The sequence below is a fragment of the Mesoplodon bidens genome (assembly GCF_964165515.1).
Source record: "Mesoplodon bidens genome assembly, chromosome: 14".
NCBI classification, from domain to species: domain Eukaryota; kingdom Metazoa; phylum Chordata; class Mammalia; order Artiodactyla; family Ziphiidae; genus Mesoplodon; species Mesoplodon bidens.
This window is the reverse complement of record NC_138170.1, coordinates 14583608-14611224: the sequence shown is the minus strand read 5'-3', so window position 1 is coordinate 14611224 and position 27617 is coordinate 14583608. Positions and strand designations below refer to the sequence as shown.

The window sequence follows — 27617 nt, the reverse complement described above, 5'->3', positions numbered from 1 at the left end:
AGCCTGTGCTCCGCAACGGAAGAGGCCACAACAGTGAGAGGCCCGTGTACCGCAAAAAAAAAATAATAAATGAATAAATTTATTAAAAAAAAAAAAGCAAACAGGCTCTAAATGAGGTAACCATTCAGCTATTCGTTGCCATTCCACAGAGCAGAACTGGTTGATTGGGGGAGGGCAGGGGTGACTTCTGGCCCCGGGGGGCTTTGTTGTTGGAGAGGAAATTAAATCACTGTCTTCAGGAGTTGGCCCTGCTGGGAGGGCAACTGCTTTCCCTGATGTTCCTTGGGCGGTGGAGAGGGCCCTGCTGCGGAATGTGACAAGCGTTTTGGGGGCAAAAAGGTGTTTCCCGGATGCCCAGAACGAGGGTCTCGGAGGCACGGGTTTTAGATGGGATGGGGGGGGGGGAACAGAGCTTTCTTTCAATTGTTCAATATAGAGGAAAAACCCAAAGGAAGATACCAGATACCAGGCAAGGTGCTTGAGTTTCCTCAGCCGGAAATGGGGCTCATTAGCCCCTCCTTGCCTGCAGAGCTCACAGGACTGTTACCAGGGGAAGAAGCGCGTGGGAGAGGATAGCGGGCTAAGCAGGTATACGTTTCGCTAAGATGTGAGGAGTCCTGCGGGACGAAGGCCGGAACCCGAGATAGGGAGAGTACTGGCCTTGGCTCGGAGCCGTCTTTCGAGAGTCCCGGGATTTGCCGGTCCCGCCCACCGAGCCCACACGGTCCCAGAAAACAATGGCGCATCCGCCGGAGATATACCCCACCTGCACTTCCCGGCGCGCGACCCGGAAGCGGAAGGGAGGCAGTCTCATTCTCCCTCCAGTGCGTGTTTCCTGCGTCAGACGCGGCGGTAGAGGAGATCGGCGGCTGTTTGTAGCGTGTGGTGGGGGGAGCGGAGCTCTGAGACCCCCCTGAGCATCCGCGGCCATGGCGGATGTGACCGCTCGTAGCCTGCAGTACGAGTACAAGGCGGTGCGTGTGGGCTCGGCGGAGGGCTCTGGGCTGAGGAGGCCGGTGGGGAGCGGGAGGATGAGGAAGGGAGTTTTACTCTGAAGGCCTACGGGAGAACCGCGAAAGTAGAGGGGAAATCAGATTCAGGCGAAGGAGGGGGTACACGACGATATGAATAACCCCACTGGTGACTGGGGCGAGCGGGATGCGCTAAGAGCTCCGCTCGGAGTGTTTGTTCCCTGTCCCCTCGGCGCTGTTCCCGACCCCTTCCGTATGTCATCCCCAACGTGCCCGACAGTGTTCCCAGGGCGGAGTTATGAGCAGTGTTAGGAGCAAGGATTGTTCTAACGATTTGGTTGCCCTTTGCTCATGCGCAATTATATGATGCGCTTCTTAAGGAAAACATCTTTTTATTCCGACTAGTGATTTTCGTCGCTTCTTTGCCCCAGTTCTTACTTCCTTTGTTATCAGCTGGTATCCCTTTGGTACCGGCATTGGTCCTGCTCCTGTCAGAGTTTCGATAACATTGTGATCTTTTCAGAACTCGAATCTTGTCCTCCAAGCTGACCGCTCTCTCATTGACCGGACCCGCCGGGATGAACCCACAGGAGAGGTTCTGTCCCTGGTTGGGAAGCTGGAGGGCACTCGGATGGGAGATAAGGCTCAACGGACGAAACCACAGATGCAAGAGGAAAGAAGAGCCAAGTGAGTAGCAGGGGGAAAATGATTCTTCTTCAGACCCAAAGTCCATTTTCCCTTGGCATTTGAGCAGTGTTTTTTTTTTTTTTTTTTTTTTTTTTTTGCTGAATTGCTTGGTGCAAGTGAGATGTCAGTGGCATTAAAACAGTTCAGTAAAGATAAAAACAGAACACAAGAATCGAAAGGTTCTTTGGCCTAAACAAGTGTATCTGAAGTAGAAAACAACTTTTAGATCTTTTTTCAGCATGTGTTTCTCATCGTTAGAGAGATCTTAATTTTCTTCATAGTATTTTGAAGATTCTTGGTAAACTCTTTTTCTTGTTGTTGTTGTTGCTTATCTATTTTACATATAGTAGTTTGTATCTGTTAACCCCTTACTTTTTTTTTTAAATTATATTTTGGCTGCATTGGGTCTTTGTTGCTGCGCACGGGGGCTACTCTTTGTTGCGGTGCGTGGGCTTCTCATTGCGGTGGCTTCTCTTGTTGTGGCTCACAGGCTCTAGAGTGCAGGCTCAGTAGTTGCGGCACACGGGCTCAGTAGTTGTGGCTCGCAGGAGAGCACAGGCTCAGTAATTGTGGCACACGGGCTTAGCTGCTCCGCGGCATGTGGGATCTTCCCGGACTGGGGCTCGACCCTGTGTCCCCTGCATTGGCAGGCGGGTTCTTAACCACTGCGCCACCTGGGAAGTCCCGTTAAACTCTTGTCTCAGTAACTCTTCTCACTCTTCTCTTTTATTACTAACTTACCACCCCTACTTCTTTTGTCTGCTGTTGCCCACTTCCAGTTTTGTTGTTATAAACTACCATTCGAGCATGAAAGGCAGGTGTTTTGTTTTGCCTTTTTGTTGTTTTTTTACTTTTGCGGGGTGATATATTTCCAAACTTAAAAAAAATCATTGAACTTTATCTCACTGTTATCTTTCGACCCTGATCGTCTGTGTCTTCCTCTTCTCTCATGATGAAGTCTCAAAGATTCGTAGGCCCGGTTTTGATTAAAGCAGTTGTATTTGCAATGAGTTACATATCATTGGTCCTCCACTTTGCAGAGTATGACTTCTTTTCCAGGTATTGATGGCAGTAGATTCCTTTGGAGCTTTGGTTTTCTGGCCAGAAAAAGAAAATGTGTCTGAGGGATAAAAAACTAGTCAAAATCCAATCATATATTGTCGTACAAAGTAGAAAGGGTTGCCTCTTTTAAATGAACGTGGAGGATGTCTCATTGGAACATTTAGTGCATCTAGTGAGAGAATGACAGAGTATTCCCTTTCTGTTACTGTGTTCCCATAAAGAAATACTCCTGCAAGTGACTAAGGCCAAATGGGAATCATTTGCTGAGGTACAGGTCTGTGGTTTTAAGTATTACCTGTGTGTCATGAAGCTGAGGGGAGGAGGGTGGGGTGGGCTTCCTTTAGTCTTGTCTTTGAGAGGGAAGGTCCTGTCCGTTCAACATCACACTCTGTCCATTAGGCGAAGAAAGCGTGATGAGGACCGGCATGACATCAACAAGATGAAGGGTTATACTCTGCTCTCGGAGGGCATTGATGAGATGGTGGGCATCATCTACAAGCCCAAAACTAAAGAGACCCGGGAGACCTACGAAGTGCTGCTCAGCTTCATCCAGGCTGCACTTGGGGACCAGGTGAGGCAGCCAGAGGGTGAAGCCATGTTTTTGGTGAGGGAGGAAGGCACACCTGGGAGGCACTGGAGGAACCTTGTCTGTGTATTTTCCTGTGTGGGCCATACCGATATGGAGAAGTGGCTAATGTTTATGGAGCACTTACTTTATATGGGATAGCACTTTACATGTCTTCTCTCTTTCAGTTCTCATGTTAGCTCTATGACTAGGTGCTATTAATACTTACTTTCCATTCTACAGAAGAGAGGTGTGAGGCAAAGAATACTTAAGTAATCTTCCCAAGTCACAGAGGTAGTGTTTGGCAGAGCCAGGATGTGAGCCTGGGTAGTTTATATCCAGGATCTGTGCTCTTGGCCTTATACATGTGATTAAGGACCTCTGTGGGTCTCTGAGAGACGCTGGCGAGGTGGCTGCTAGAGGAGGTGAGGATAAGAATCACCACAAGTTTGGCAGAGGCTAGGGCAGGACACAGTGCACAGGCACAGTGCCTCTCCGGTCGGGAGGAATGTGGCGCGCTGCTGTGGAAGCTGTGTCTGTCTTCCTAAGACCACTCACCTGATTTTTTGAAACAGATGAGTCTGCCTTCAATTGTGTGACCTTTGGAGGCATTTTTAAATTAACATTAGTGAAAATGGTCGGAACCTGGTATGCAGGTTTTAAAGAGATACAGCTCTTCACATCCTATTGTCACGTAAAGCTGGTCAGTGATGTTCTATGTCTTTGTCTCGTTCTAAATTTTTTTTTTTTTGCCACCAGCCACGTGATATCCTTTGTGGGGCAGCTGATGAAGTTCTAGCTGTTTTAAAGAATGAAAAGCTTCGGGACAAGGAAAGGAGAAAGGAGATTGATCTGCTGCTGGGTCAGACAGATGATACAAGATACCATGTGTTAGTGAACCTGGGCAAAAAGATCACAGACTATGGTGGAGACAAGGAAATCCAGAATATGGGTAAGTGAGCTCTTTGTGTCCTGACCCTATGAACTGGGTGCTCGTTGACCCCTAATGTGATCTTCTAGCCTCAGCCATTAAAGCATCTGAAAGATGCTTTAAAAGGTTTCCATAACCTATTTGGTGTTTTTGGAGGGGTTATGATTGATGGACACCAGAATCCCTAGATTCCCGTAGCTATTTCTTATTCTGAGACCCTTTTATTGTATAGAACATGGGAGAAAACTTGGAGAGGGCCTGGGTGGAGGGTGGACAGGCAGAGCAGGGCCGTTTCTACGGCCGGCAGATTGGAGCAGGCCTTGCTGGTGGCAGCACAGAAGGCTCTCCTTTTTCTTTTTTGTAAATTTATTTTATTTATTTTTGGCTGCGTTGGATGTTCGTTGCTGTGCGTGGGCTTTCTCTGGTTGCGTCGAGCAGGGGCTACTCTTTGTGGCGGTGTGTGCGTTTCTCATTGCAGTGGCTTCTCTTGTTGCGGAGCATGGGCTCTAGGCGCGTGGGCTTCGTTAGTTGTGGCACGTGGGCTCCAGAGCTCAGGCTCAGTAGCTGTGGCTCATGGGCTTAGTTGCTCTGTTGCATGTGGGATCTTCCTGGACCAGGGATCAAACCCGTGTCCCCTGCATTGGCAGGCGGATTCTTAACCACTGCGCCACCAGGGAAGTCCCAGGCTCTCTTATGTTGATCATTTGTCTGTTAGTCCTTAGACCTTAGGTCTGTCCTGAGGAGAGGCATGTCAGGCAGTTAGGGAGGAAATTAGCTCCCTAGTGCCTCATTTTACTAACTGTTCCCTGTCCTCTTTTTCTAATCCCTCACCGTTTCAGATGACAACATTGATGAGACGTATGGTGTGAATGTACAGTTTGAGTCTGATGAGGAGGTAAGTGAAAAGCAAACAGACCCAGTCTCGTCTTTTTTTTTTTTTTCCAGTTGTTAAGGTGAGGGGACCACTTCTGATATAAAGTGCCCTAACTTAAGCCAGATAAGTTTTATGGTGTTGTATTGGTGTCAAACTTGGGCATAAATATTATTTCGCTGAAAAATCGTTATGGTTATTTTTGGGTTTTATAAAGCAAATTTGAACTTATAAGTGTAAATTAATATAATAATTGAACATAAACCAAGTGGATCAGCAACAAGAAAGAGAAAAAGGTAAGTACAGCGTATACTCCATTTCGGGAATGCGCTGTCCCGTTTTACTGCATTTTAACCGTACTGTGATAATTTTCCTCTTTCCAGTACTGTGTCCTACTGCCAATTTCAAAAACAAGTGCACATTTGCCGCAGAGCATGGGCATATTTTGTACATGGTTGGTTCAGTAACAGTTGCAGCAGCCACTGAGGTTTACCGTCTAATTAGAATTTCTTGAATATAACTAATAGGAACAAGTGGGGCACTTGAAAAAATGTGCAGAGCTGCGTTCGAGTTCTCAGTGGGTGTGTTTGGCTTCCTGAAAGGTAAAACGGCAGCTTTGGGATATAAACTAGGACAGGAAGAGGGGGTAGCAGAGGAGAGTCAGAGGAGAGAGCACCAAACTCGGAGCTGAGAGGCTGAACTTTGGTCCTGTATTGGACAGGTCATCGTGCTTCAGTGTCTGTGCCTTTCAAACGATATGATTGAAGTAGATGACCGCTGAGCCCCTTCCTCCAGTAGAGTTAGTAGAATTTCTTTATTTTAAGTAGCAACAAACTAAAAGAATGCTTTGCTCGTAGCATTCATTCATTGAACAAATGCTTATTATTAAGGACCTGCTTTTAACATGACCCTGTGCTCCGTACACGGTACACCTGTAGGCAGGTGTGTGAGTAAAGACAGTAGCGAGCAAGCCAAGTGTGGCCTCTACATTTCTGGTCACTGTGTGCTTTCCCAGGTGTGCTTCTGTACTGGTCCTTCTGGTAAATGTACTCTGGAGTGAGGCTGACCCTGGTTCCAGTAAGTTGTTGGTTCCACCGCAGAAGCCTTTGCTCTAACTGTGGAGCTTATTTTAAGTGACTTGAGGGAGTGGTTCTGTGGTGATGCCAGGATCAGCTCCAGGTCACGAGTTGGGGTTGGGGCTGTTTCCACAGGAAGGTGATGAAGATGTGTACGGGGAGGTTCGAGAAGAGGCATCGGACGACGACATGGAAGGGGACGAGGCGGTGGTGCGCTGTACCCTCTCGGCTAACGTGAGTACAGCTTGCTCTTGCCCGCCGCCGCAGGGCACGTTATTTCTGGGTGTAGCACTTCTTTCCCATACCTACGTCCTGTCATGTATTATTTATTAAGCTACCTTTTCATAGGGTGAGCCGTGATAGACATTTCGTGTCTTGATTTTTCTTAAGGTTTCAGTCAGTCACCCTCTTTCTCAAAGGCATGTGTTGATGAAGTCTTGGTGGGTCTGGTGTGCCCATGAACTCAGTATAGCAGAGTCGTAATGCCCCCCCCCGCCCCCCGCCCCCACCGGAAAGTCCTCAGAAGAGGGTAGGCTGTGGGTGGGGGGCCTGCAGAGCTTTGTTGCTGGATGATAAGAAAGCACGTGGGGCAGATGGAGACACAGTGAGCTCAGTGCCTGGTTACTTTGTAGCTTGTGGCCTCAGGGGAACTGATGAGTTCCAAGAAGAAGGATTTGCACCCTCGGGATATTGATGCCTTTTGGCTCCAGCGGCAGCTCAGTCGCTTCTATGATGACGCCATTGTGTCGCAGAAGAAGGCAGATGAAGTCTTGGAGATTTTGAAGGTACAGCCGGGATAATGTTCTGTGTTCCGTGTGTCTTAGCAGATGGGACAGTGTAGGAAGCACGTGGCTGCGTCCTTAATCCTGGTGTTACCTTCTCCCTGCAGACGGCCAGCGATGACCGGGAATGCGAGAACCAGCTGGTTCTGCTCCTTGGGTTCAACACTTTTGATTTTATTAAGGTGTTGCGGCAGCACAGGATGATGAGTGAGTATATATGGAGAACGCTTTTGTGTCGTAGGTAGGTGCGTGGTAGAGGTTGTGTTGCTTTCGTAGCCTCACCACTTGTTTCATGTATTTTTCTTTCTACCCCAGGATTGAAGGTTGATTTTGTATCTCACCTTCCCTTTCTTCCTTTTGCTCTTGGCAGTTTTATACTGTACCTTGCTGGCCAGTGCACAGAGTGAAGCTGAAAAGGAAAGGATCATGGGAAAGATGGAAGCTGACCCAGAGCTGTCCAAGTTCCTCTACCAGCTCCACGAAACGGAGAAGGAGGATCTGATCCGGGTAAGGGCTGGGCTGGTTTGTCTGTCTGACTCCTGAGCTAGAGTGTTTGCTTTGGAAAAGAGACACTAGTTAGAAGATTGCAGCAAAAAGCTAAATTCCTGTTAAAGCAGGAAGTTGAAGAAGTGAATTATTTCTCCAGATTCTTTGAGTTTGGTCATTGGTACAGTGTGGAATCAACACCTTCACGCTGCTGTGGTCGAGAGACTGCTGACCTGCTGCTATCGTCACCAGCACCTGGGCCCTTTCCTGTTTGTTCACGCAATAAGTCATGGTGTCTGCTGGTAGTACAGGAACACAACGCGTGTTTGCTGAACACAGAACCCATACTCTGTCCCTTAAGGATAGCCCTTGATGCTGCATTGTTGAACGTCGACTTTTGAAATCCCAGGACTATGTATTGTCCCTTGAAAGTGGTTTGATTTCATCATTCTGGTGGTCCTCAACTGTCTGAACGTAAAGGGCCACCTTTCTGTTTCAGGACTTACTAGTCAGCACCTGTGAGTCAAGCTCAGCCAAGGGACTGAAAAGGACAAGAAGCTGGGATGGTGATGAATCGTTGCTTTTCTTTCTGTCTTTCCGCATCACAGGAGGAGAGGTCCCGGAGAGAGCGAGTGCGTCAGTCCCGGATGGACACAGATCTGGAAACCATGGATCTGGACCAGGGTGGAGAGGTAGGTACCAAGGCCATTTCCAAGGCTGTGAGGGATGGAAACTCCTTTGCTCAGCTTGCTCACTTTATATTCTTGTTTTTCATACTCCCAGGCACTGGCTCCGCGACAGGTTCTGGACTTGGAGGACCTAGTTTTTACCCAGGGGAGCCACTTCATGGCCAACAAGCGCTGTCAGCTTCCTGACGGATCCTTCCGTCGCCAGCGCAAGGGCTATGAAGAAGTGCATGTGCCTGCTCTGAAGCCCAAGCCCTTCGGCTCTGAAGAAGTGAGTGAATTGCTTTTCTAAGTTTTCTGCTCACTTCGCCTCCCTTCCAGTTTGGATTTCCACCCATTGACCAAAGTGTGGCCTTGTCTCACAGATAGTTTATTCCAGAAGTGGAAGCTGCTGCAGAGTTTTCCCGTTTTGATTTTGAGCCCTGGGGACAATACTGATCTCTCTGGCCTGGCCTTTAGTGGAGCATTATGCAGGGAGGTTGCCGGGAAGTGCAATCTCGCAAAACCACAGTCTGCTCAAGGGTGCTGCTGATGTGATGTGTGTGGCATTTTTTTCTAGCAACTTCTTCCAGTGGAGAAACTGCCCAAGTATGCCCAGGCTGGATTTGAGGGCTTCAAAACACTGAATCGGATCCAGAGTAAGCTCTACCGTGCTGCTCTGGAGACGGATGAGAATCTGCTGCTCTGCGCGCCTACCGTAAGCACTGCCCTGCCTGCTTTTTTCTTGTGGAATGCGGTGTATATTTTAGGTGGCAGTATTGTTCATCTCCACCCTTACCCCCTAATTCTTTATTCTTTGGTGGAAAAGATGTTAAATGGTAGGGTAAAATCCGCAGGACATGCTCTGTTTTGGTGATAAGTCCTTAGAACTTGGGGTAGTGCGCATATCGAGGTACACAGGCCTTCTTGTCCTTGACCTCCCGTAGGGTGCTGGTAAGACCAACGTGGCGCTGATGTGTATGCTCCGAGAGATAGGGAAGCACATTAACATGGATGGCACTATCAACGTGGATGACTTCAAGATCATCTACATCGCCCCCATGCGGTCTTTGGTGCAGGAGATGGTGGGCAGTTTTGGAAAGGTAAGGGGGTAGAACCTTCCTCCAGAAGATACTGGGGGACAGGCCTGGTGCTTCTCTGCTTCTTACATTAGGGCATTTCTGGAATGCCTTGTGTGTGGTTTTTTTTCTCCTTCGAAGGTGGAACTTGACCCAAGTACTGAGTGTTTGTGAAAGGAGAAAGTCCTGGATCTGTTTTGGGCTCTTACAAGGGTTTACCATCTTTTTAATCTTCTCCTTAGCAACTTTCTGCAGTTGGTATCATTTGCATTACCGGAGTATTTATGAAACACTCACGTGGGTGGTTGATAATAGATGTAGTGTTATTCCAGGTCTGTTGTCTGCAAGCTTCCATTTCCCCCTTTTGTGTGCAGAGCTCCCAGAGAGCATTTTTCTGCTTCCTTAGCCTGAGTGTAAACTTGGATTTGTTTTAGAAATAAATGTTCACATGCTCGACCTCATACACTTGATATTTCCCTGAAGGGTTGATACCTACTTCCAGTACCCCACACTCAGACTTCACAGAGAATGTGGAGTCCAGGCCCCCTCCAAGCATTTTTGCCTGATGTGCCTTTCCTACACCCAGCGCCTGGCCACGTACGGCATCACGGTTGCAGAACTGACTGGAGACCACCAGCTGTGCAAGGAGGAGATCAGCGCCACTCAGATCATCGTCTGCACCCCTGAGAAGTGGGACATCATTACCCGCAAGGGTGGGGAGCGGACCTACACCCAGCTTGTGCGACTCATCATCCTGGTGAGCAGGGGGTCCTTGTGGGAACACAGAGCCCAGGCCTGGTTGAGGAGGGGTTGCTGGGTTTTAGTGCTAAACTTTTCTTCAGTGCCTTTCCTCCAGCTACTGGCCTTCGTAATAATGGCAGCTGTTGTCCGCTTTGCTCTTACTCCTAAAAGAGAATCTGCACCGAATTGAAACACTTCCCAGTAGGTGCATGCTCTTTGCCATCATATCATTTATACTTTTTTTATGTCAAATATTTTAAAATAAGTGTAAACAGACAATTAAAAAAACTATTGACACTTATGTCCTCCCAGAACATTAAAGGGCTTTATAAATAATCCATTCTCAGAGGGAGTGAGCAAGGAGTCAGGATATTGTGTCCTGTGTACATAGAAACCCCCAGGGAGGAGTGACAGTCTGAGTGCGGTTTCTTTTGGTTGTCTGGGGAAGCAGAAAGGAGACCTTGCATGTTGATTTGCAGCATTCTAGAGCAGGGTTGGCAATCTGTGGCTACTGATTTTTGTTTTGTTGGAACACAGCCATACCCATCTGCATATTGTTCACAGTTACTTTTGTGCTGCAGTGACAGAATTGAGTATTTGTAACAGAGACTGTATGGCCCACAAGCCTAAAATATTGACTCTCTGGCCTTCAAGAAAAAATTTGCTAGCCCCTGCTTAGAGTCTGCTACTCAAAGTCTTGTTAGAAATGCAGAGTCCTGGGACTTGCCTGGTGGCACAGTGGATAAGACTCCGTGCTCCCAATGCGGTGGGTCTGGGTTTGATCCTTGGTCAGGGAACTAGATCCCACATACATGCCTCAACCAAGAGTCCGCATGCTGCAACTAAGAAGTCAGCATGCTGCAACTAAAGATTCCCACGTGCCGCAAGAAAGATCCTGCGTGCCACAACTAAGACCCAGCACAGCCAAAATAAATAAGTATATTTTTTAAAAAAGAAAGAAATGCAGAGTCCCTGTCCCCACTCCCACTTACTGAAATGCAATCTGCATTTTAATAAGATCCCCTCCTGCTTTGTATACCTGCTGAAATTTGAGAAGCACTGCCTTAGGCTATGCGAATTCTTCATTTGATGTATTATACAATTCGTTCTTGGTAAAGATAACTGCCCAGAGGTAAAACCTTATTTGATATAAATATGGTCTGATCAGAAGCTTTATCTTTAGTAAAGAAATTTTCCTTTGAGTGGAGTTACGAATTCATTTACCGGAAGTATCAGATTTTCTTTCTGTAAAGCATTGTTTTGCTGAACTGTAGCAAAGCAGCTCGTGGTTGGAGCATGTTATTTCCTGGGGTATTTCATGGTGAATATTATCTCATCCTTTGGGTTTCCCTGGCTTTGGGACCCCTTTTCCTGCTTCTTTATTTGGCATATTAGGTGTGTACCTATAAAATGGGAATACTCTTCAGGAAAGGGGGCCACATTTCTCTAGTCCTACAGGTAATTTGCTGCCCTCCCATTCCTTAGGATGAGATCCATCTTCTCCACGATGACAGAGGTCCTGTGTTAGAAGCGTTGGTGGCCAGGACCATCCGGAACATCGAGATGACCCAGGAGGATGTCCGCCTCATCGGTCTTAGTGCCACCCTCCCCAACTACGAAGATGTGGCCACCTTTCTGCGTGTGGACCCTGCCAAGGGCCTCTTCTACTTCGACAACAGGTATAAGAAAAGACTGGGAGAAGTTTCACCAGGGTGACCTTCCTGCTGTCCTTCTTTTCCAAGGAGCTCTGTTAGATTGGGTTTTAGAACGGCCTTTGGGTTTTGATGGGATATGAATCCAAAAAGAGGAATATTGCTCCCTGGCGGTGAAAAGGACTGTTTTATTTCCTCAGTACTTTTGTCTCAGAAGCCTCATTTGTCTAACTGTTGAACTTCTAGCTTCCGCCCAGTGCCTCTAGAACAGACTTACGTGGGCATTACGGAGAAGAAAGCGATCAAGCGTTTCCAGATCATGAATGAAATTGTCTATGAGAAAATCATGGAACATGCTGGAAAAAATCAGGTCTGTCATGGTTTCTCGTTATTCTTGAACTCTGTTCTTTTGAATTTTTGACTTACTGATAACCAAGCAAGACTGACAAAGATAGAGAAGACACAAAACAAATCACCAGTACCAGGAACGAAATGGGATATTACTACAGAATCTGTTATATTTGAAAGGATAGTAAAGGAATACTGTGAACAACTTTACACATGAATTTGACAGCCTAAAGGAAATGGGCCCATTTCTCAAAAACAACCAACTACCAAAACAGCCTTGATGAAATAGATAATCTGAATTGTCCTGTAACCATTAAAGAAATTGAATTTGTAATTTAAAAACTCAAAAAGGAAATCACCAGGCACAAATAATTAATTTGTCTATCTACATTATCAAGGGTTCTTCCATAAAAGAGTTGGGTGACTTATACTAAAAACATAGCAAAAATAAAGATAAAAATTAAAAACTAGTGAAAGGGCATTTTACTAGTAAGTATGATCTAATTTTTTATGGAACATTGAATATTTTGCCTAATTAAAAAAACATAAGAATTTACATGAAGACACAAACCTTTTCTTGGCACTAAATACTTGGAGGACTTTATTTCTTACAAAATAGTGCCTGTCTCATACTGAGACTTACTTCCTAAGTCCATTTATAAAGGCCAGTGCCGGTTATTTTATATAACATTTTAGCAGCTGAGAATCTCATCAGATACCTGAACACAAATTAATTGAGATTCCTGAATGTGCATTCATATTATATTTAAACTTACTGTTAAAAGATGGGGTGCTAAGAGTTAGTTTAGTTTCCCAGTTACAGAACCCTCATCCCTGTGCTTGGTAGGTTCGTTCGCTTAGGGTCTTGCGGGCACTGTTAGGCTTCTGAGCCAGTGTGCATTACTGCCGTCGCACCTCTTCAAGACCTCAGTTTCTTGCCTGATGATGGTGCAGCCTCTGCTTCTGCTGCTGTTTCCTCAGGGGCGTGGGGGTGACGGTCGGAGCTGTGTCTCTTGACTGTGGAAAACTGTGGCTTCTACTCAGGTGCTGGTGTTTGTCCACTCCCGGAAGGAGACTGGGAAGACGGCCAGGGCCATCCGGGACATGTGCCTGGAGAAGGACACGCTGGGACTGTTTCTGAGAGAGGGCTCGGCCTCCACAGAAGTCCTTCGGACAGAAGCCGAGCAGTGCAAGGTGAGGCGAGACAGGCCCAGCCCTCTCATTCCTGCCTGGTAACTGGCTCAATCTGAGTTGTCCCAGTGGTCCTCCAGGAGTGTGGTGCTGTTTCACACAGGGTGGGGTTTGATTGGCTGTGGATACGTGGATAGGTGAGGGGCAGAGTCTCAGCTGAAGAGATTTGCTTCGTCTCTGGGGGAGTTCCCTCAGGAAGGCTCACCTCATCACCTGTTCTCTTCTGTTTCCCAGAACCTGGAGCTGAAGGATCTCCTGCCCTATGGCTTTGCTATTCATCACGCGGGCATGACCAGAGTTGACCGGACACTTGTAGAGGATCTTTTTGCTGATAAACACATTCAGGTGAGGGTGGGCAAAGTACAGACAGAGAGGACGGGAAACATCGGAGGTTGTGCCATATGTTTGTGCCTGGTACTTCGTTGTTTCTGGCTCAGGTAAACCAGGTCGGAGTGTTGGGTAGGTACAGTCAGTGCAGTGTCATACCACCTCTCCCATCTCTTCACACCCTGCGTGCGGGAAGTTGAGTGAGTTCAGGAAAGCACCTGAGAAGCCCAGCAAAGCAAGCACGTTGGTGACTCCAGATATCGTCAGACATAGGTCGGGACCTTGTTCATTCCCTCTCTCAGGAGAGCCCATATTTTAACTTGTCTAGTAACCTTAAGTTGATTCATATAGGTCTGCATATCTGTCTCTTAAGTGTCTCTAAAACCTTGAAATGTTGATTCTTGAAGAGATGAGGAACCCGAGGACTCCTTTCCTCTTTATTCTGGTGTTACATTGGCAACTATGGGGCCCACCTCAGTGCTGCTAGAGGCTCTGAGGCCAGTTGCCTAGAGAAGCTGAGGACAGTAATCCACGGTGGTGACGGCCGTTTTCCTTATTACCTTGCCTTGCCTCTGTAGGTTTTAGTTTCCACGGCAACCCTGGCTTGGGGTGTGAATCTCCCCGCGCATACCGTCATCATCAAAGGCACCCAGGTGTACAGTCCAGAGAAGGGGCGCTGGACAGAACTGGGGGCACTGGACATCCTGCAGGTATGGAGCTTTTGCGTTTATTCTCAGTGGGGAAAAGCGTGCTGTGTTTTACACACAGGAGGTCCAAAAGATGGCAGGTGGAAGGCGAGGTGCCATAATGTAGAAGCCTGGAATCGAACCCGGGAGCTCTGTGGCCACAGCCCTCTTGGTTGCTGTCTCTGACCTGCAGATGCTGGGCCGAGCAGGAAGACCTCAGTACGACACCAAGGGCGAGGGCATACTCATCACGTCGCATGGGGAGCTGCAGTACTACCTGTCCCTCCTCAATCAGCAGCTTCCCATCGAGAGCCAGATGGTCTCAAAGCTGCCTGACATGCTCAACGCGGAAGTCGTGCTGGGGAACGTCCAGAACGCAAAGGTCGGGGAGGGCTCTGTCCTTGGCGCCCCTTGCCTTCTCCAGACGGGCCAGGGTACCAGGAGTGAGGTGGTCTCGGTCATTGTGCTGTGGGCCTCAGCACCGGGGTCCTCCAGCCCTGGGCCCCACGTCTCTCAGTGTAAGCAGGCTCTCAAGCTTCTCGGGTCTCTGGCTGACAGTTTCCCTTGCTGCCAAAATCTTAGAAAGGACGCTGTCTTCTTAATAATAAAATACTATAAACGTTCACAAGACAGTATAATACATATCGTCATCATTGGGAATTAACGTCTAAGTGCCCTGTGGGAGCTTTTCACTTGGGACACCAGTTCTGCATGCCAAGGCCCATGATCTGTTTCTTATAGGATGCAGTGAACTGGCTGGGCTACGCTTACCTGTATATCCGAATGCTCCGATCCCCAACCCTCTATGGCATCTCTCATGATGACCTCAAGGGAGATCCCCTGCTGGACCAGCGCCGACTGGATCTGGTTCACACTGCTGCCTTGATGCTGGATAAGAACAATCTGGTCAAGTACGACAAGAAGACGGGCAACTTCCAGGTGAGTGGGCTGAGGGACGGAGGTCCCTGCGGAAGTTGTAGCCCCAGGAGACAACTTTTCAGATCACTGTCTTGATTCAAGTACTGCCTAATTGCCCACTGCCTGGAACAGCAGAAAAACAAGTGGCATTGGACTGTGCCCTTTGAACCTAGAAACTTCTAAAATGGTATAAAACCTGACGGTGCTTCCTTTCCTTACCTTGAGCTGTGGTAGCTGATCTAGCTCTCTTGTCTGTGTGGACATCAAGTCACACTATAGGTCAGTTTATTGGGCCATCCTTCTTCCTGTGCTTGGGCCAGGCACTTGTACTGCTGTGTGTTCACCCAGTGGGCACCTCTGGTCCACAGTGAGAGGTTGCCACTTGCTAATGATCAGCTTTGGATTGAGTCTCCCTTCTTTGTAGGTGACAGAACTCGGTCGTATAGCCAGCCACTACTACATCACCAATGACACGGTACAGACCTACAACCAGCTGCTAAAGCCCACCCTGAGTGAGATTGAGCTTTTCAGAGTCTTCTCATTGTCCTCAGAGTTCAAGAACATCACTGTGAGAGAAGTGAGTCCACTCAGCATGTTGGCACTGGAAGTTGGTACCCACTGCCACGTCACCGGTTGGTTCTCTCCTCGGCCTCCTGGCTTTTTCTTGACCTGTTTCCTTCTTGTGGCAGGAGGAGAAGCTGGAGCTGCAGAAGCTGCTGGAGAGGGTGCCCATCCCTGTAAAGGAGAGCATTGAGGAGCCCAGCGCGAAGGTGAGCCCAGCTCCCCTCTGCTGGGGGTCAGGGTCAGGTGGTTTTCCTGATCTTCTAAAAGATGAACCTTAGAAGAGAATTTAAAAAATAAAAAAGATAAATAAAATTAAAAGATGACCCTTGAGTTTGGGTTTGTTCTTGGTAATCTGCTCAGTTCTCCGCGTTTCTGCATCCTTCTCACATGTTCTTTTTACGTGGAGTAACAGTTATTTAATGTCTGCAAGCTCTAGAAGGTCTTACCTGGCATGGATGCCCAGAGCAGAAATGCATTCACTTTTTCGGATGGTTCAGTGATCGGCCTCCTTCTCGCTGATCTATCTTGCTTTTTTCCAGATCAATGTGCTTCTCCAAGCTTTCATCTCGCAACTGAAATTGGAGGGCTTTGCGTTGATGGCCGACATGGTATATGTTACCCAGGTGAGGGCAGGGTTGTGCCACCCCTGAGAAGTTCCCATCCCGTGTTCTGTGTGTGTCTGTTAAAAAGTAGGCCTGACATTAGTGAGGGAGAAGGAATGCTGAGTTGTGCCCCAGGTGGCTTGTTGGCTGGTGCGCGTGTGGTACAGCCGCTCTGTTTTACTGATCTTGAGCACGTGGGAAGGTGAGGCCTTTACAGAGATGCTGGGGAGGCTCCACGTGGAGATCGCAAGACACGGTGTCTGCTTCCCTGCGGAGAGGGACTTCCATTACCGCTGCTGGCTCCTAAATAAACCCAGAAATGGCAAAAGGCTTTATTAACTACTCTTTGTCTTTTCCTCAGGGCAAGTCACTAACACCCTTACTCTTGCTAGGACTCTAAATGCTAAATGAGTCAAAAGCCTTAAGACCAGGCAGTGAGCGAAAGGTTACAATGCTGGGCGCGGAGCTCTAGCTGCACTTCTCTGACTGTCCTGCGTCAGCCAGCGTCTGCTGGGGGCAGGGCTGGGTCATGACTGAGGGACTTGGGTTTTGAGTTGGTGTAGCTGGTCGTATCAGAGCTTGAGGTAATTAAACCCTGTGTTGGGTGGCTGCATTATTAGGTCTGGGGACAGTGCAGACTTGACAGGGGTAACGCTTCATCTTTCCCCAGTCGGCTGGCCGGTTGATGCGTGCCATCTTTGAGATTGTCCTGAACCGAGGCTGGGCGCAGCTTACAGACAAGACCCTGAACCTCTGCAAGATGATTGACAAACGCATGTAAGGCCCAGTGAGCTGGAAGCTGGTCACAGGGTGGGGGTCCCCGGGCTGAGGGTGTGGTGGGAAAGCCTTAGAGCGCATCAGATCTCACCCTGATGTGTGAAATATGCACCTGGGTGAAAGTTGAGAAGGGGGCAGGCCCTTTGGGGTGGAGCTGAGGAGTTGGGGAGGGTGGCATAGTTGGAGGTGTCTGTCTTCAGCATTCGTGTTTTGTGGGTCACAGCTCATCCATTGGAAGCCGTGAGGAGGGCAGTTTGTTCCAGGCCCCGCACAAGGGACTGATAGCTCTGTTTCCTTCCTGGACAGGTGGCAGTCCATGTGTCCTCTGCGCCAGTTCCGGAAACTCCCTGAGGAAGTAGTGAAGAAGATCGAGAAGAAAAACTTCCCTTTTGAGCGTCTGTATGACCTGAATCACAATGAGATAGGTGCGTGGGAAGCCGTCCTCCTGCTCATCCGCACAGCTCAGATGTCTCCCTAAGCCTGCCTGCTTTCCAGTTCCTAGGCCTTGTGCCCTGACATCTGGGCTCGCTTGTCTCGTCCCACTAGCAATAGGCTTGCTCTTGGTCTCGGGGCTTTGAATCCTCTGGGGCCACTGAGAGTGGAGGGAAGAGCCTGCCCTTCTGGAGTGGAATCCGCCCGTTCCCCTTGGTGGCCCTCAGGGCTGGGTTTGCAGGTACGTCAGGCAGGCTGGGCTGCAGCCCCGTGCTCTCTTGTGTCCCGTAGGGGAGCTTATCCGCATGCCCAAGATGGGGAAGACCATCCACAAATACGTCCACCTGTTCCCCAAGCTGGAGTTGTCGGTGCATCTGCAGCCTATCACGCGCTCCACGCTGAAGGTGGAGCTGACCATCACGCCCGACTTCCAGTGGGATGAAAAGGTCAGGCTGTGTGAGGCAGGGGCCTGGTTTCAGAGGGGTCTTGAGGAGAGCGGGATTGGAGGGCTGAGTTACCGCCAGCTCATGCTCCTGTCACTTGTGCCCCTGTGGGCAGGTCCATGGTTCCTCAGAGGCGTTCTGGATTCTGGTGGAGGATGTGGACAGCGAGGTGATCCTGCACCACGAGTACTTCCTACTCAAGGCCAAGTATGCACAGGACGAGCACCTCATTACATTCTTCGTGCCCGTCTTTGAACCGCTACCCCCTCAGTACTTCATCCGTGTGGTGTCTGACCGCTGGCTCTGTGAGTGCGTCTCCTCCGCAGGGTCCCCTGGGCCAGGTCCTCCCGGGGCAGTTAGATGAGTGTCTTGCCCCCTGTACTGGGCCGGACTTGGGTGGGGAGAGCGCTGTGTATGCTGCCTTGGGGTTCCCAGTGTGCTGAGTGCCCCTCCCGTTTCTTCTCTGGCAGCTTGTGAGACCCAGCTGCCTGTCTCTTTCCGGCATCTGATCCTACCAGAGAAATACCCACCCCCAACCGAGCTTCTGGACCTGCAGCCCTTGCCCGTGTCTGCCCTGAGGAACAGTGCCTTTGAGAGCCTTTACCAAGATAAATTTCCTTTCTTCAACCCCATCCAGACCCAGGGTAGGTGTTTCCATTTCCAGGCGGGCGGTTCCTCTGGAGGCCTTTTAAGGTCCCCTGGAGACAGGTAGGTTCTGCGGGAGGCGGGGGAGGAGGGCCCGCAGGCGCTTGGCAGGAGCGGCAGCTCATCGGTGCCAGCTGTTGGCGCAGCCAGGACGTTTTCCGTTCTCAGAAGCCCTTGGTTACTATTAGATTTGCTTCGCTTCTGTGCACGTCTCCCTGAGGGGGTTGGTAGAGCAGGTCTTATTATCACGGTGCACTGTCATTTCTCAGGCTCCGGAGGCTCCAGTATTGAACCAGAGTGCGCAGCGTTGACCGAGGCCTCCTCTGCCTTCATTGCTGTAAACGACAGCTGTGTTCCCAGAGCACGCCCCGTGTTCTAAGGACCCTGGGCTGGGTGCACCCCAAGTGTTTTCTCTTTCATTCCTTCCACAATCCTGTTTGAGATACCAGCAAACAGGGGTTTACCATTTGAAATACTACCATCAGTGTCCTGTTCTACAGATGAGGAAACCGAGGCAGGGAGAGGCACCCCAATTGAACCAGCTAATAGTAGAACTTGATTTTAACCCAGTCTGGATGCCAGGGCTTACGTATTAGGCTTTTTACCTTCTCTGTGTATTTGACTCTTTCCAGGAAACACGGGAGAGGGTTGGAGGGGCAGAGGAGGGGAGCCAGTTCCCCTTGGTTCGGCATCTTGTCCCTGAGAAGCAAGGAGGGAGCCCTGGCCTCCTTTGCTTCTCTTGTCCTCCCGCAAATCTCCAGGGGCCCTGAACTCTTGATCTTGGTCCCTTCTCTTCCTCTTGTGTGGGAAGGAGCGGATGAAGGGGAGAGATGTCACAGGCCTGACTGCAGTTGGGGGCCGTGTGCCATCACCCCTCACGGGTGCCATTCTGGGCTGACTGGCTGAGTTTCCTGCGTGTCCGAGTCTCTCTCAGTGTTCACGCTGCCTCTCTGTCGCTTCTCAGTGTTTAACACCGTGTACAACAGCGATGACAACGTGTTTGTGGGGGCCCCCACGGGCAGCGGGAAGACCATCTGTGCGGAGTTCGCCATCCTGCGGATGCTGCTGCAGAACTCGGAGGGGCGCTGTGTCTACATCACCCCCATGGAGGCTCTGGCGGAGCAGGTGTGTCACGTGTGAATTTTCCCAGAAACTGTTTATATCTCTGAGTCCACATCAAGGTTTTCTGAGCCCTGAAATTTGCAGAGCCAACTGGGGCAAGACTGTTTGCCTGCTGGTGGCCATTTCCTCAGTCGTATACGAAAGGGAAGCTCTCCGGTCACTTATAGGTTGGTGTGTGATTACGAAGTGTTTAGCTTGAGATCTACAGAGCGACAGGCCTCTGTGTTTGGCTTCCCATGTTTTTCTCATAATTCATGAACTGAAGCCTGACGTGGCCTGATGTTTTTCTGCCCTCCCTCTGCCTGCCTGCCTGCCAGGTGTACATGGACTGGTACGAGAAGTTCCAGGACAGGCTCAACAAGAAGGTGGTGCTCCTGACGGGGGAGACCAGCACGGACCTGAAGCTCCTCGGCAAAGGCAACATCATCATCAGCACCCCCGAGAAGTGGGACATCCTTTCCCGGCGGTGGAAGCAGCGCAAGAATGTCCAGAACATCAACCTCTTCGTGGTGGATGAGGTCCACCTTATCGGGGGCGAGAATGGGGTATGGCTTGACCTTGCAGCATAGGAGGGGGGCTGGGACCAGCAGAGTAGCCTTGGCCTTGGGCCTTAGGTGAGGGCCAGAGACTAGGGCTTCTCCCAAGAGGATGCTGCCCGTCGCCTTATTCTGAAAGGATGATCTGAGACTGATTTGTAGTTTTCTTGGAGAGTACCACTGCCTAGTGGAGATCGGCTGTGGAGGAGGTGGACCCAAAGACGGGAGAGCCCCTAATCACAGGAAGAGTTAGGAGATCGTCTCGAGGTTGCTGGGCTCCACACGAAGGTAGCTCAGGGCCGAGGGTGGAGCGCCGGGCCTGCGGTGACTCCCGCCCCTCTTCCAGCCCGTGCTGGAGGTGGTCTGCTCGCGGATGCGTTACATCTCCTCCCAGATCGAGAGGCCCATTCGCGTCGTGGCCCTCAGCTCCTCGCTCTCCAACGCGAAGGACGTGGCCCACTGGCTGGGGTGCAGCGCCACCTCCACCTTCAACTTCCACCCGAACGTGCGCCCCGTGCCCTTGGAGCTGCACATCCAGGTGGGACCCGCCCTTCCCGTTCCCACGTGGCCTCATGACCTCCAGCGCTCCCTGGGTTTGTAACCTCATTTCTTCCTCCTTGGTCTCCAGGGCTTCAACATTAGCCACACACAGACTCGCCTGCTGTCCATGGCCAAGCCTGTGTACCACGCCATCACCAAGCACTCGCCCAAGAAACCCGTCATTGTCTTTGTTCCGTCTCGCAAGCAGACACGCCTCACCGCCATCGACATCCTCACCACGTGTGCGGCCGACATCCAGCGGCAGAGGTGGGCGGGGGGCCTGGCTCCTGGGGGCCCGTGGGGAGGTGAGGGTCGGCTCAAGTGAGACTGGCCTCCTGCCGGGTGTTCTGTTCACAAGGGTGGGGTGGCCCCCGCCTGGCTCGGGGCTGGGTGACGCGGGGCTGGAAGCGCTCCGGGCTGAGTCAGCGCTCGTGCCGCCCAGGTTCCTGCACTGCACGGAGAAGGACCTGATCCCCTACCTGGAGAAGCTGAGTGACAGCACGCTCAAGGAGACGCTGCTAAACGGGGTGGGCTACCTGCACGAGGGGCTCAGCCCCATGGAGCGGCGCCTGGTGGAGCAGCTCTTCAGCTCAGGTAGAGAGCAATCCTTGAGGCGCAGGGTGAGACTAGATCCAGAGGTGTCGCGGGGCGTGTGTTGAACTCCTGGGCGTGGGTGATACTGCTTTACAGCACACTGGTCATTTTCAAAATACTGATACCTAGCAGATTATTTTATCTGTTATCTCATTTGACTTCAGTACCCTTGTGGTGAAGGTGGGACACATACTACCCCTACTTTCTAGATGAGGAAGCAGGCAGGCACCTAAGGTGGTGCTCTTTCAGAGCCTGGTTTTTTGGACCAGGACATTTGGCCACTAGACCTGGTTTTCGACGGATACGAGGCTCGGTGAAGTGGTTGGGCCTTAGAGGTGGCGTAAATAAACTCTGTTTCCCGTGGGTGGCTCTGTGCCTCTGTCCCTTGTTGACGTCAGGCATTTCACGCAGAGTATTATTTTGACAGTGCTTAGTGGAGCTGCAGTGGAGATGCTCTTGCCAGAATCATTACTGTCACTCTTTGACTCCTGAATCTGTCTGGTTTGCGGCACCTTCAGAGCTCGATTTTGCTACCATATACTGAGCCAGCCCGTGGCTGAGTCGGCCTTAGCACTTTCCAGCCAGCAAGGCCTGTCTGTCAGGCAGGAGTGTGAGCCTAGCTTTCCCTGGGCTTGGGGTTCTGTTCCAGGATTACCTCGTTTCCTCCAGGGTGGCCCCCCCAGCAGAGCAACAGTGACATAGAGCCACCTCCTGTAGTACCGCGTTAGCCCCTTAGTCATTAAACCTTGTCCCTGGTAAGCTTTGCTCTGAGTTCTGAAACGTAGCACAAGGTAAGCCACTACCTGCCCAGAAGGCAGCAGGCCCTGCCTCAGCCAGGGAGCCCTGTGCTCAGCCTCCTCCTCCCCTCTGCTGCGCAGGGGCTATCCAGGTGGTGGTGGCTTCTCGGAGTCTCTGCTGGGGCATGAATGTGGCCGCCCACCTGGTGATCATCATGGATACCCAGTACTACAATGGCAAGATCCACGCGTGAGTACAGCCGTGCTCTTGCTCTGGGTTAACGGGACCTTCCTTCCTAAGATGAACGTAGTACCTGCAAATCCACAAGTTCACTATTGTGAAGAAAAGGTGTTAGGGAAATAAACAGCTAGCCGAGATTCCACCCCAGCCAGGCTTTTATTTATATGGACTTATTTTTAATGTCTGAACCTGCTTCTAGATTTGGATTTGAGTCGGGTGACTTGACTACTCATGAACTATATAGCTGTAAAGTTCGGAAGCGTGCCTTACATATTAGATCCTTTAATGGGGAGTTACTTGGCTGTTGGCATCAGATGGGTTAATAGCTTTGGTTCAAGGACACTGAGCAACAAAGTAATGACTCTTACACTTGAAAACTAAAGTGATGTATAGATGATACGTGAAACTAGTGCCTGAGCGTGGGAACTCGTAAGCAGAGTTTTGCTGTGATTGGCCCACGTCTCCCCGTGTTTGCACTTTATTCTTTGACATTTAGGGAGTCAGCCTCCTGAGTGTCTGTTGCTGCGGCTTTGCCTCCTCTCCCCTCCTGTCTTTAGGTACGTGGATTACCCCATCTACGACGTGCTGCAGATGGTGGGGCATGCCAACCGCCCTTTGCAGGATGATGAGGGGCGCTGTGTCATCATGTGCCAGGGCTCCAAAAAGGTCAGCCTGGGCTTCTTGCTCTGTCTTTTGATCCTGGGCCTCAGAACAGATTCTTTAGTTTCTCTTTCGATAGATGTCTTCACTTATTTTTTTACATTCTGTCTGTCAACTTCTGCCTCTTTTATCTTCCATGTTGCTTTTGTAACAAGCCTCTTGGCTGCGTAGAATTTTGTAGCCTTTGGTTTTTGCTACTGCTGTTGACTCTGTGTGTTGACGTCTTCTCCCTCTGGCTGGTTCTATCTTCCCTCATGCTCTGCTCAGCATGTGGGACTTGCGGTACCCCCTGTCTCTGCTGTAGAAATAACCAGTGATGCCATTGGGAACAGGCATACACACCCAACGCTCCAGGTGCAGACCCAGCTCACCTTGTCTGTGGAACTGGTTTCTTCCATTTTGATTAGCTGTGTCTGTCTGTCACACAGGGGCCGCATTTTCCCTTGGCCTTTTTTTTCCCCCTTGATCTATCTCTGTGACCATATTGTCATTGACTCTTTATTATCTTCTTTCCCATAGGATTTCTTCAAAAAGTTCTTATATGAGCCTTTGCCAGTAGAGTCTCACCTGGACCACTGTATGCATGACCACTTCAATGCTGAGATTGTCACCAAGACCATTGAGAACAAGCAAGATGCCGTGGACTACCTCACCTGGACCTTTCTGTACCGCCGCATGACACAGAACCCCAATTATTACAACCTGCAGGGTCAGTGGCTTTGGAGCATACCTTATCCTTTTGCGGTTTTCACAGCCCTTGCTCGCCCATCTCCCTGTGACTTCCCACTTAGCTCTCACCTTCACAGGCATCTCCCATCGTCACCTGTCTGACCACTTGTCGGAGCTCGTGGAACAGACCCTGAGTGACCTGGAGCAGTCCAAGTGCATCAGCATTGAGGACGAGATGGACGTGGCGCCTCTGAACCTGGGCATGATCGCTGCCTACTATTACATCAACTACACCACCATTGGTGAGGGCCGGCAGGGGCTGGGTCTCTGCAGAGCCTGAGCTAGAGGGATCTCAGGCAGGGTCTGGAGCCCATGGGGGATGAGAGGTGATGATGCTTCCAGTGCTCCATCCGGTGTTTGTCAGAGGCACGCATTGCAGGGTGGAGCTGGGGTAGCCCAGGAGTTAACTCTCTCCTCTCTGCTCCTTTTCTGCCTGCTTTGACGCCTCTCAAATCTCCTTCCCTACCTCTCTCAGAGCTCTTCAGCATGTCCCTGAATGCCAAGACCAAGGTGCGAGGGCTTATTGAGATCATCTCCAATGCGGCCGAGTATGAGAACATTCCCATCCGGCACCACGAAGACAACCTCCTGCGGCAGGTGAGGGCCCCTCAGCTTCAGGAGAACATCCTCGGAGGTGAAACTTGGCCCGCGTGCCCAGAGCGCGCGATGCCCCGTCTCCACAGGAAGACACCGACCCCTCCTGCCCCGACCTCCCTCACGCACTTCCACACGTCTCAGCCCCACCACCCCCAGGCACCCAGCCACCCCTCTGAGTTTTGAAGGGTTGTGAGCCTGGGACAGCTGGTGCCTGAGAGTGGGTCTCGGGCAGGGTCACCTCTTCATCATCGGCTCTTTTTCTTCCACTTTCCAGTTGGCCCAGAAGGTTCCCCACAAGTTGAATAACCCTAAGTTCAATGACCCACACGTCAAGACCAACCTGCTTCTGCAGGCTCACCTGTCCCGCATGCAGCTGAGTGCTGAGCTGCAGTCGGATACGGAGGAGATCCTTAGCAAGGTATCGAGGGGGGCGGGGGGAGGCCTGTGCGGCCTGTGAAGCAGCAGTTCCAACCCTGCCTGCTCTTGCTCTCCTGTCCCTGTTCAGGCCATCCGGCTCATCCAGGCATGTGTGGATGTCCTCTCCAGCAACGGGTGGCTCAGCCCAGCTCTGGCAGCCATGGAGCTGGCCCAGATGGTCACCCAAGCTATGTGGTCCAAGGACTCATACCTGAAACAGCTGCCACACTTCACCTCAGAGCACATCAAACGTTGCACAGACAAGGTGAGCCGGGCCTGGACCCGGAGTGTCGGGTGGCCGAGGCTGGGAGCTGAGCATCTTGCACTGGGGGCGGTTGTGGAGGGGAGCCTCCTCATCCTGGCTTCTCTGGAGGTGTTAGCCGCGGAGCTGCCGGGGAGCCTGACGGCTGTGGGCCATGTTCTTTCTGAAGCCGTGTCTTCTTTAGATGATCTCATGGCATAGGAAGTAAGAGTAGCCGCTCTTTGGAGCCACTTTCCTCTGCGGCTAGTCTGCATTCTCTTTTCTTCCCTGACCTCCGACACCCGCGGCAGGGGGTGGAGAGTGTTTTTGACATCATGGAGATGGAGGATGAGGAGCGCAACGCGTTGCTTCAGCTGTCCGATAGCCAGATCGCGGACGTGGCCCGCTTCTGTAACCGCTACCCCAACATCGAGCTGTCCTACGAGGTGGTGGACAAGGACGGCATCCGCAGGTGAGCCAGAGGGGGCCAGGTGCCCCGCCCCGGGTCCTTGCTGGGCACAGCTGTGACGTGCGACCTGCGTTTCTCCCCACAGTGGCGGGCCGGTTGTGGTGCTGGTGCAGCTGGAGCGAGAGGAGGAAGTCACGGGCCCCGTGATCGCGCCTCTCTTCCCACAGGTACATCCTGGGAGCGGCTTCCCAGGGGTCCACTTGAGGCCCTACCGACTGGCTAGAGGCTGGGCTACAAGGGTGCATAGTCACTGAGGGAGGAAATTTAGAGTAATGAAGAAGCTGCAAGCCTGAGGGTTAATCTCGGGGCCATGGGTGTTTTCTGTGGGAGTTTTTGGTGTTTTTTGCTTTAAGGCAATTTAGGTGACTGGTCGTTATTGAACGCCCCAGTCACACGGTGTTGTTGACCTCCGTGGCTGTGAAGAAGCATTTACCTTTAAATGGCTCCAGGGCGACTTCGCTGGCGGTCCAGTGGTTAAGACTCTCTGCTACCAATGCAGGGGGCGGGCATGGGCTCGATCCCTGGTTGGGGAACTAAGATCCTACGTGTCACTCGGCCAAAAGAAGAAAAAAATGGTCTCCAGGACAGTTGGGCTTTTCTAGTTGGAGTTTCTTCGCTCTTGTTTCTCACAGCTACTTACTCTGCTTCCAGTGCTTGGTTCTTTAGCACCAAAAAGGAAATCTGATCTCTTATATGGGAGAATAATTGAAGGCTGAAAGGAGAAACCAGATACACTGTAACGTTTAAGTTTACAAACTATTCGTTTAATTGGCTCTGAGGAAAGAGCTCTTTAAAGTGGAATGCTTGGGTTTTCTGACAGTGGAGCGGCCAGCAGAGGGGGATTCTTGGTAGACGCAAGGCCTACTTTGGATCCTCTCTGCTGGCAGGCTCACCTCCATATTAACGTGTTTTTCTCCTCCGGCATATATGCCTTTTATTTAAAAGGGTCTCTGAGGAACTCAAAGCTGTGAGGCCCCAAAGACTAGATGTCTAGTAGTGGAATCTTGGATTTAGTGTCAGGTACTAAATGGGAGAAGGTACTTTGGGACAAGGAAATGAGGCAGAACCAACAAATGAGTTCATCTGCCTACTTAAAGATTCATGTGAGACACCTCAGACAGTTTAAAATCTTAGGTATATCCAATTGTAGTTTGGGAAGAAGTTTTAGAAAGCTTTCTGGTTTCTGGTTTCTTACTTTTGTAACTTTTCTCTTGGTGTCATGATCATCACATTTTATGTGCTGACGTTGTTGGCTTTTGGTCACTACAGAAACGTGAAGAGGGCTGGTGGGTGGTGATCGGAGATGCCAAGTCGAATAGCCTCATTTCCATCAAGAGGCTGACCCTGCAGCAGAAGGCCAAGGTGAGTGTGTCCGCTGGCCCTCGCGTGCTGTGAGATGGGGCAGGGTGAGAACTCTTCCTGTGTCTGAGCCGGCCCTGAGTTCTGCCTGCTTTCTCCAGGTGAAGCTCGACTTTGTGGCCCCAGCCACTGGCGCCCACAACTACACTCTGTACTTCATGAGCGACGCTTACATGGGATGTGACCAGGAGTACAAATTCAGCGTGGATGTGAAAGAAGCTGAGACAGACAGTGACTCAGACTGAGTCCAGAGGCCTTGGCTCTTGCACAGAGAGAAGAGCTGAACCTGAGTTTGGTACATGCACGCTATCATGGGACCTCAGTCTTGGAGACCCGGTCTGTCTGCGTGAGGTCTGGCCAGCCAGTGCCACCGTGGTCCCAGCCCACCCCACTACTTTCCCCTCCGGCTCCCTTGCCATCCAAACTTCGGATCTAGTGTCTGCAGGTGTCAGGCATAAACTGTGTACACCATTTTTAGGCATGTTCTTTGCAGTTCCTTTTGAGTCACACATTCTAATAAAATGACTTGGAGAAACCATTTGTCTTTGCAGTGATTCCAGATTAAAAGTTGCCTCTCTCGGACTTCCCTGGCGGCGCATTGGTTAAGAATCCGCCTGCTGGTGCAGGGGACATGGGTTCGAGCCGTGGTCCGGGAAGATACCACATGCCGCGGAGTAACTAAGCCCATGCGCCACAGCTACTGAGCCTGCGCTCTACAGCTCACGAGCCACAGCTACTGAAGCCCACGCACCTAGAGCCTGTGCTGCGCAACGAGAGAAGCCACCGCGATGAGAAGCCCGCGCACCACAACGGAGAGTAGCCCCCAGTCGCTGCAACTAGAGAAAGCCCGAGCACAGCAACGAAGACCCAATGC

General features: G+C 50.7%; 1 protein-coding gene across 1 annotated transcript; it reads left to right on the top strand.

Annotated features, from left to right (window-relative positions):
• Positions 1-815: 815 nt before the first annotated feature.
• SNRNP200 (small nuclear ribonucleoprotein U5 subunit 200) lies at positions 816-27281 on the top strand. The gene is made up of 45 exons (XM_081254145.1): positions 816-974; positions 1495-1658; positions 3120-3291; positions 4045-4237; positions 5056-5111; positions 6299-6397; positions 6796-6948; positions 7053-7152; positions 7316-7452; positions 8040-8123; positions 8215-8388; positions 8677-8814; positions 9044-9199; positions 9762-9932; positions 11402-11595; positions 11815-11938; positions 12961-13110; positions 13342-13452; positions 14013-14144; positions 14314-14502; positions 14862-15059; positions 15463-15615; positions 15728-15808; positions 16142-16225; positions 16875-16981; positions 17288-17406; positions 17705-17859; positions 17972-18161; positions 18327-18500; positions 19466-19626; positions 19941-20168; positions 20506-20697; positions 20788-20966; positions 21142-21293; positions 22172-22280; positions 22829-22937; positions 23451-23640; positions 23738-23902; positions 24136-24257; positions 24532-24675; positions 24763-24939; positions 25227-25387; positions 25470-25551; positions 26654-26746; positions 26845-27281. The coding sequence occupies exons 1-45, from the start codon at positions 930-932 to the stop codon at positions 26986-26988; spliced, it is 6411 nt and encodes a 2136-aa protein (XP_081110271.1). The 5' UTR covers positions 816-929; the 3' UTR covers positions 26989-27281.
• The last annotated feature ends 336 nt before the right edge of the window (positions 27282-27617 follow it).